The sequence below is a fragment of the Vulpes vulpes genome, chromosome 10, assembly GCF_048418805.1.
Source record: "Vulpes vulpes isolate BD-2025 chromosome 10, VulVul3, whole genome shotgun sequence".
Lineage (NCBI taxonomy): Eukaryota > Metazoa > Chordata > Mammalia > Carnivora > Canidae > Vulpes > Vulpes vulpes.
This window is the reverse complement of record NC_132789.1, coordinates 54,042,844-54,052,563: the sequence shown is the minus strand read 5'-3', so window position 1 is coordinate 54,052,563 and position 9,720 is coordinate 54,042,844. Positions and strand designations below refer to the sequence as shown.

The following is a 9,720-nucleotide window of genomic DNA, read 5'->3' as shown; positions in this document are numbered from 1 at the left end:
TCATGCTACTTCATGGAGTGGTGAATACAGCAGATAGGATCTCCCCAGTCCTCATAGGGTGAAGGAAAATTTTCTTCCATAATCAGAACATTTTCAGACCTACCAAAATTCTAATTAACATCATCTTAAATGTCATTCTTATTCAGATTCCCCTAGTTGTCACTAAAATGTTCTTTACGCTAATATGTCCAAACCAGGATCTGATCTAAGCTCGCAGCTGCATCTGATTGTTACATCTCGACCTTTTTTGAAATTAGAATATTTTTCTTTTTTTCCTAACTGACTTTCCATTTTTCATGATCCATGATCCTAAGTTGTCTAGTAGATCATTCCTTCTTCTGGATTCATCACATTGTGTTCTTACGGTATAATTTAGCTTCTGGCTCTTGTATTACTTCTAAACTGGTGTTAGACCTTAAAGCTTTATTGTATTCCTTTTTTTAAATTAAGGTTTTATTTATTTATTTGTTCATGAGAGACACAGAGACAGAGACATAGGCAGAGGGAGAAGCAGGCTCCCTGTGGGGAGCCCAATGTGGGACTTGATCTCGGGACCCTGGGATCATGACCTGAGTTGAAGCAGATGCTCAAACACTGAGCCACCCAGGTGTCCTGCTTCACTGTATTCCTGATTGTTGGTAAAAATGTGTCATAGAGGGGATCCCTGGGTGGCTCAGCGGTTTAGCGCCTGCCTTCAGCCCAGGGTGCGATCCTCGAGTCCGGGGATGGAGTCCCACGTCAGGTTCCCAGCATGGAGCCTGCTTCTCCCTCTGCCTGTCTCTGCCTCTCTCTCTCTCTCTCTCTCTGTCTATGTCTATCATGAATAAATAAAGAAAATCTTAAAAAAAAAAAAATGTGTCATAGGTACAGTAGGCTCCATCTTCATCAGGAGACACATCTGGCTCCCCCATTTGGGTGACACTAGGCCTAGCCCTTGGATTAAGGTGAAAATCCTGATCTCTCTATTCAAACTTAACATTTAGCCTCGTGGTCAGAAAGTAATCTGTGTAATGTTATCTTAGGTACATCCAAATGCCCAGTTCCCCAGCAATCATTCACCCACTGGTGTCAACCAAATATTAATTTTCCCTTAATCAAAATTTTAAGGATTGTAAAATAATGATTTTTCCAATTTATTATTCTTTCTACATTTATTAGTTTGTATTCTTTTGTAAGGCAGGATTTTTCTTAAACCACTGGGCTCTTGTGATTTTGAAATAAGTTTCCTACTGGAAAAGTATAACAAACACTTAATTTTCACTTCAATTCACAATGTTCAAAGCTTCTGTTAAAACCAATAGTCATTATTTTTGATTCTCAAATTGTCGCAAATTTGTCCAGTGGGAACTCCTTTTTTTTTTTTTTTTTTAAGATTTTATTTATTTGAGGGATCCCTGGGTGGCGCAGCAGTTTAGCGCCTGCCTTTGGCCCCACGTCAGGCTCCCGGTGCATGGAGCCTGCTTCTCCCTCTGCCTATGTCTCTGCCTCTCTCTCTCTCTGTGTGACTATCATAAGTAAATTTTAAAAAATTAAAAAAAAAAGATTTTATTTATTTGAGAGAGACAGAACATGAAAGAGAGGGACAGAGCATGAGTGGGGCGAGGGGGAGAGGGAGATTGTTAACTCTCCACCCAAGCAGGGAACCGGATGTGGAACTCTGTTCCTGGGATCATGACCTGAGCCAAAGGCAGGGACTTAAACCAACTGAGACACTCAGGTGCCCAGTGGTGGGAACCCCTTCTGTGTCCTTTTTTTAGACATTTAAAAAAAGTGTAGTAAAATCCATATAACAAAAATATTATAACCGTTCTAAGTGTATAATTAGTGGCATTAATCATATTCACATTACTATGCAACCATCCCCACTATTAATCTCTGCAACTTTTTTCATCTTGCCTGATTGAAATTCTTTAACCAATAAAAAGTAACTTCTCAATTCCATCTCCTCAAACCCCTGGCAGGCAATCACCATTCTACTTTCTGTCTCTGAATTTGACTTCCTCGGATACCTCATATGAATGGAATCATACATTATTTGTTTTTGGGACTAGCTTATTTGACTTAGCTTAATATCTCCCAGACTCATTCATGTTGCAGTATGTGTCCGAATTTCCTCCCTTTTTTTTGTAAGGCCGAATAACATTCCAATGTAGGTATATGCCACATTTTGTTCATCCATTCATCGGTTGATGGACACTTGGGTTGCTTCCACATTTTGGCTACTGTGAATGATGCTGCTCTGAACACGGGTGCACAAATATCTGTTTCAGTCCCTGCTTTCGGTTCTATAGGTAGATACCAGAAGTGGAATTGTACAAGGATTCCAATTTCTCCGTATCTTGCTAACCCTTTGGTTGTTTCTGTTGTTGTTTTGATAACAATCATTTTAAATGGATGTGAAGTGGTATCACATTGTGGATTTGATTTGCATTTCCCTAATTAGTTATGTTGAGCATCTTTCATTTGCTTATTGGCCATTTGTGTATCTTTGGAGAAAAGTCTAGTAAAGTCCCTTGCCCATTTTTGAATCAAGTTGTTTGTTTTTATGTTAAGTTTTAGGAGCTCTCTCTATATTTTCTGGGTATTTCCATTAGGTATGTGATCTGCAAAGGTTTTCTCCCATCCTGTGGGTTGCCTTTATATTCTGTTAGTGGTGTCTTTTGATGCACAGAAGATTTTAATTTGATGAAGCCCAACTTTGTCTTTATTCTTTTGTTGCCTGTGCCTTTGGTGTCATATCTGAGAAATCATTGCCAAATCCAATGTCTTGAAGCTTTTCCCTTGTTTTCTTCTAAGAGTATTATAGTTTAGTTCATATGTTTAGGTCTTTGATCCATTTTGAATTAATTTTTGTATGTGATATTAAGTGAGGGCCCTTCATTCTTTTGCATGTGTATACCAGCACGATTTATTGAAACGGCTGACCTTTCCCCCGTTGAACAATCTTGGCACCCTTGTTGAAAATCACTTGACCGTATGTGTGGGGGTTTATCTCTGGGCTCTATTCCTTTCTGTTGGTGAATAGGTCTATGCTTAATGACAATATTACACTGTTTTGATGATTTAGCTTTGTAAATTTCGAATCACGAAGTGTAAATTTTCCAATTTTGTTCTTTTTCAAGACTGTTTTTGGCTCTTTGGTGACCTTTGAAATTCCATATGAATTTTAGGGGGTAGATTTCTTTTCTTTTCTTTTCTTTTCTTTTCTTTTCTTTTCTTTTTTTTAAAGATTTTATTTATTTATTCATGAGAGACACGGAGAGAGGCAGGCTTTATGCTGGAAGCCCGATTGATCCGGGAGCCCGATTGATCCCGGGACTCCAGGATCATGCCCTGGGCCTAAGGCAGATGCTCAATTGCTGACCCACCCAGTCATCCCTAATTTCTCTATTCTTGCAGGAAAGGTATATTGATAGGGGTTGTATGGAATTTGTAGATCACTTTGGATAGCATTGACATCATAACTATTAAAGTCTTCCAATCCATGAACGTTAAAATGTCTCTCCATTTATTATGTCTTTAATTTCCTTCAGCAATATTTTGTAGTTTTTGGTGATTAAGTTAACCTCTTTGGTTATTTCTAAGTATTTCTTCTTGATGCTATTGTAAATTGAATTGTTTTTCTAATTTCTTTTACATATAGCTCACTGTCAATGTATAGAAACAACTGATTTTTGTGTGTCTGATTTGAATCTTTTTTTTTTTTTAATTTAAATTTTAGTTAACATACAGTGCGATATTGGTTTCAGGAGTATAATTCAGTGATTCATCACTTACATGCAACACCCAGTGCTCATCACAAGTGCCCTCCTTAATCCCCATCACCCATCTAACCCAACCCCCCCCCCCACCTCCCCTCCATCAGCCTTAAGTTTGTTCTGTATCTTTAAGATTCTCTTATGGTTTGTTTTCCTCTCTCCTTCCCCCACCCCATTCCCATATGTTCATCTGTTTTCTTTCTTAAATTCCACCTATGAGTGAGATCATATGGTATTTGTCTTTCTCTAATTCCACTTAACATAGTGCACTCTAGCTCCATCCACATCGTTGCAAATGGCAAGATTTTTTTTTTTTTTTTAAGAGAAGGAGAGGGAAATAGAAAATCTTAAGCAGGTTCCACACCCAGCCCAATGTGTGGCTTGATCTCATGACTGTTAGATCATGACTTGAGCCAAAATTAAGTCATTCACTTAACTGACTGAGCCACACAGGTACCCCCAAGATTTCATTCTTTTTGATGCCCGAATATATATATATATATATATATATATATATATATATATATATATATACCACATCTTTATCTATTCATCAGTCGATGGACGTTTGGACTCTCTCTATAGTTTGGCTACTGTTGATGATGCTGCTATAAACATCAGGGTGCATGTACCCCTTCAAATCTGTATTTTTATATTCTTGGGTAAAGGCCAAGTAGTGCAATTGCTGGATCATAGAGTAGTTCTATTTTTAATTTTTTGAGGAAACTCCATACTGTTCTCCAGAGTAGCTGCACCAGTTTGCATTCCCACCAACAGTGCAAAAGGGTTCCCCTTTCTCCACATCCCCGCCAACACCTGCTGCTTCTTCTGTGGTAAATTTTAGCCATTCGGACAGGTGCGAGGCGGTATCTCATCATGGTTTTGATTTGTATTTCCTGATAATGAGTGATATTGAGCATCTTTTCATGTGTCTGTTAGCACTCTGGATGTCTTTTTTGGAAAAGTATTCATTTCTTGAATTTGAATCTTACTACTTTTAGGGTAGTGGGGTGGCTCGGTTAAGAATCTGCCTCTAGGTTTCCGCTCAGGTCATGATCTCAGGGTCATGGGATGAAGCCCTGAGTTGGGCTCTACTTCAGTGCTTGAGATTCTCTCCCTCTCCCTGCTGCTCACACAAGTGCACTCTCTCTCAAATAAAATCTTTTTAAAAAACAAATCTTAAAATCAACCAATCAATCTTACCGTGCGGTCTTTGTCAGCTTCCACCATGGTGTACTGTGGTCAGGGCCAAAAAGTGCAGACGGTGATAGTTCAGCCCATCAACCTCATCTTCAGATACTTGCAAAATAGATCTCGGATTCAGGTGTGGCTTTATGAGCGAGTAAACATGAAGATAGAGGGCTGTATCATTGGTTTTGATGAGTACATGAACCTTGTATTAGATGATGCCAAAGGGATTCATTCTAAAACAAAGTCAAGAAAACAACTGAGTCGGATCATGCTAGAAGGAGATATTACCCTGCTCCAAAGTGTCTCCAACTAGAATGATCAATGAAGTGAGAAATTCTTGAATAGGCCGTGTAGCTTGTTTTTTTAGATGTCCTTTGTTGGGAATATAGTTCTAAAACCCTTATTTGTATTGTTTTGATTACCTTTATGTTATTACCAGAGGACAATAAATGCTGTGGGATTGTTTTTATTTAAAAATAAGGTGAATCCTACTACTTTTTCTGAATTTATTAGTTCTAACACGTGTGTGTGTATGTGTAATCCTTAGGGTTTCTACATATAAGATTGTATTATCTGGAAACATAGTTTACCTTTTTCCCCTGCTACAGGTACTTTTTACAGTTATTATACTTTTTCTTATTTTCTATTTTCTTATTCTTGCTCTGGTTAAGACTTTCAATACAATGTTGAATAAAAATGGTAAAAGTGGGCATCCCTGTCTTCTTGATCTTAAAGGAAAAGTCTTTAGTCTTTCATCATGAGTATGATGTAAGCTATGGGTTTTTCATAAATACCCTTTATCAATTTGGAAGTTTTTTTCTATTCTTTGTTTTTTTAGTTTTTTTTTTTTTTAATCATGAAAGGATATTGGATTGTTTCAAATGCTTTTTTTCTGCTTTTTTACCCCCTTATTTTACTTTGATTTGCAGATGCTGAATCAGGCTTGTTTATTCCTGGGATAAATCCCACTTGGTCATGTTGTATAATCTGTTTAATATGCTGGTGGATTTGGTTTGCTTTTTTTTTTTTTTTAGTATTTTTTTGCATCGTGAAAGATGCATGAAAGATGTTGGTGTCTTTGCTTTATTTGTGTCTTTGGGTTTGGTATCAAGGCAATGCTAGAGTAAGTTAGCAAGTATACCCTCCTCTTCAATATTTTGGAAGAATTTGAGAAGCATTGATATTCTTCTATTAATTCATGATTCGGTTTTGGTAGGCTTTTGTCTTTTTAAGATTTTATCCATTTTATTTAGGTTATCCAAATTATTGGCATGAAATTGTTCATAGTACTCTCATAATCTTTTTCATTTATGTAAAATTGGTAGAAATGTCCTCACTTTCATATTTTTCTTGATCAATCTAGCTAAAGTTTTGGCAATTTTGTTAATCTCTCCAAAGAGCCAGCTTTTGGTTTTATGGATATATTTTTCTAATATTTCCTTCCTTCTGCTAGCTTTGGGATCAGCCATTCTTCTTTTTCTAGTTCCTTAAGGTGCAAAGCTAAGTTGTGGATTTGAGATTTTTTTTTTTTTTTATTATAAGTATTTACAGCTATAAATTCCCTCTTAGGGAAAATGTACAGAATGTTTCCTATTTAAATTCACCATGACTTTTACTGACTTTTACTCTGATTTTTATGATAGAATTTTTCACTTGCTAAAAATCGTGATCTTTCACAATATTATTTTGAAACTATTTTAGTGAAAAATAACACTCAGAGAAGCGAATATAAATGTACAGCCTAATGAATTACTACAAAGTGAAGATCTATGAAACATTGCCACTACCACAGAAGCTCTTTCAGGGCCCCTTATGCTTCCCTCCCTCCTTTCTAATATAAGCTGTAGCCTGTAATCTGGACGCAACTTCTTTGAATTCCTCTATTTCTGCTCTGTGATATTTCTGTAGTTGGTGTAAAAGCTGACATTGCTTTAAGTTTGCTTTCTTTTTGTGTGTTTGTGTGTGTGTGTATGAATGTTGCTCATTTTTCCTTGATCTGTGGCAACATTTTTACTGGTGAAATTTTTTTTAAAGATTTTATTTATTTGAGACAGAGTACATGTGAAAGAGAAAGCATGAGCAGTGGGGAGGGGCTGAGGGATAGGGAGAAGCAGGCTCCCTGGAGCCTGATGCAGGGCTTGATCCCAGGATCCCGAGGTCATGACCTGAGCTGAAGGCAGACACTTAACCAACTGAGTCACCCAGGAACCCTGAGGTTTTTTTTGGTTGTGGTGGTTGTTTTTGTTTTTGTTTTTTGAGATTGCAATCTTCAATTTCTGTTTTGGTGTCATAGTATCTTTCATGGATACTGTATTTTTTACTTACATTTTGGTTTTCATATTTGAATGGATTGGTCTTTTCTGAACTGTCACAGTGGAAGAGCAGATGGGAGGTTATGGGTTCGCTTTCTCAGTTTCTCAGCTCAAGAGCTCTCTCTGATGCTACAGTACTGGACAGCTTTAAAAAATATGATTCTTGGATCCTGTCCTGTTTCAAGAAGTTCTACTACCAATCTCTTCCTCACTTCGCTTCACACCAGTTAGTCATCCAGGAATACTGCCTCTGACTTCCAAGCCAATCTACCCCCCTTGTTAAAAGTCTGTCTCTCTTCCTCACCTCCTCCAATACTTGATCTCAGACTCGTCCACAGTAGTTTCAACTCAACCGAGACCCTCTAAGTAAGTAAATATTTGCAGAGCCATGACTCTTTGAAACCTTAATCCTTCCTACTTTTGTGACTTTCTGCACTTAGGCTGATTTTGGATGTCTTTTCACCCTCATGCTTAAAGATAATCTTTGAAGGTTTTCTCAGAGTTTTACTGAAGGTGAAGGTTGTCGAATATTTTATTTGCTCCCTTGGTTGCTTTTTATGAAATAAACAAAAACATGGCAAGGAGGAAACATGGCATGAGTCACATCTAGGCATCCATTATGCTCCTATCAACCAGACCTACATCCTAGAAAGCCTGAACCGAATGGCCTGGAGGCAGGACAATTCAGGGAAGATATATTGGAGGCTGGATTAGGGTGGGGTCTAGAGATGGGAAGGAGGGACGTGTGGAACTGGAATTTGAACTAGGGTGAATTTCACCTGACTCTCTCTCTCTCTTCAAGGATACTGAGAAGTCAGTGTTCGTCTTGGACATGTCTCCATCTCCTAGACACAGTGGAGTGCACACCTCTTGGAATGATGGCGCACCAGGCATTCAACACTTCCACCAGTGCACAGAGCTGGCGAGGGTCCCCTTGGCCTTAGCTGAGGCACCCAGTCAGAATGCAAGTGAAATGGGGCCACAGTTCAGTATGTCGCTGCCTGAGCATGGTGTGAGCTACTGCCCCCAAGTGACTCACACTCCTTCCCAGATGATTTACTGTGAGGGAATGGCTCCCTCCCAGCCAGGAATGATGATTTTCAAGGGGCCCCAGATGATGCCCTTAGGAGAGCCCAGTATTCCAGGGGTGGACATCACCTTTGGTAGGAATCTAAGGATGCCCCCCAGTGGGCTGCCAGTCTCAGCTCCCAGTGGAATCTCAATGACATCCCACATCAATGTGCCAGCAATGCCTTATTCTGGCCCCCCAATGGTACCTTCTAATAGAGACTCTTTAACACCTAAAATGTTATTGGCCCCCACCGTGCCTTCTACTGAGGCCCAGGCAATGCTCCCTTTGAGTCAGATGCTGCCGCCTAAAAACCCCCGTGACTTTAAGATGAACCCAGCTGGGTCCCCATCATTTCTGGCTTTAGAATCCCAGGACTTTCTCAGCCAGCCAGGATCCCAGGAAGACCCCTTCCTACCCCAGCAGCCCATGCGTGCTTCACAGAAAGCAGAGCGGTACTCCAGGGCCCAGGAAAGGGCTTCCAGGAGAAGATTCCCTGTTTCAAGGCCTTACTGCTGTCAATATGAGAGCTGTGGAAAAGCTTATACTAAGCGCTCCCACCTTGTGAGTCACCAACGCAAACACACAGGTGAATAAGGTGTCAAAGATGAGTGGGATAGGATTGGGTAGGGTAGAGGAGTTTCTGGGTTTTAGATTTGTGCTGGACCACGGGTTTGTAATGGCTTGGGACTAGTTTATCATCCTTCAAGCTTGGGGTAAAGATACATTGGCCCCAATATTTACTTTCCCACCATCAAGTGCAACCATGCCAAAATCATGGGGATTGCTGATTGTTTTGCCTCCTCACTACTTTCCCTTGGTTTTCTTTTAGTTTCTCAACCTTGACTGCTCTTCTTTAATAGAGTCAGACCCCTTTCAATGCACCTGCTGGCATATTCTTCTACTTAATTTCTTCTGTTCCTTGTCTCCCCCCCCCCCCCAGGTGAGAGGCCCTATAAATGCATGTGGGAAGGTTGTACATGGTCTTTCTTCCGTTCTGATGAGCTTGGACGACATATGCGGATACACACCAGATATCGACCACATAGATGTGATCAGTGCGGCCGACAATTCATGAGATCTGACCATCTCCGGCAACACCAAAAGACTCATCTACGGGTGCCAGGACCCCCAGACCCACAGGACAACAATGGACAGATGGCTGATCCTCCTGCTCCTGGTCTTTAGGCCAATCTCCTCTTCGCATCTTGGCTTCTCTACCCAGATCTTGCCTGCCTCTGACCAGCTAGTCTTCGGTAGGTGCAGGCTTAGATGAAGACAGAGAAAGATTGTGAGGTGGTGTTAAAGCCTACATGAGCTCTGGACTCAGTCAGAGGCTCCTCAAAACTGTCTTGCATCCCCTTGCCTCTCTGGGGCTGCCAACTTTTGC

At 40.0% G+C, this 9,720-nt stretch overlaps 2 protein-coding genes across 2 annotated transcripts; both read left to right on the top strand.

Moving 5' to 3' along the window:
* Positions 1-4,967: 4,967 nt before the first annotated feature.
* LOC112915003 (small nuclear ribonucleoprotein E-like) lies at positions 4,968-5,262 on the top strand. Its single transcript, XM_072725278.1, has one exon. The coding sequence runs from the start codon at positions 4,987-4,989 to the stop codon at positions 5,260-5,262; it is 276 nt and encodes a 91-aa protein (XP_072581379.1). The 5' UTR covers positions 4,968-4,986.
* A 1-nt stretch (position 5,263) lies between these two features.
* On the top strand, positions 5,264-9,518 carry KLF17 (KLF transcription factor 17). The gene is made up of 3 exons (XM_025992270.1): positions 5,264-5,275; positions 8,064-8,919; positions 9,274-9,518. The coding sequence occupies exons 1-3, from the start codon at positions 5,264-5,266 to the stop codon at positions 9,516-9,518; spliced, it is 1,113 nt and encodes a 370-aa protein (XP_025848055.1).
* The last annotated feature ends 202 nt before the right edge of the window (positions 9,519-9,720 follow it).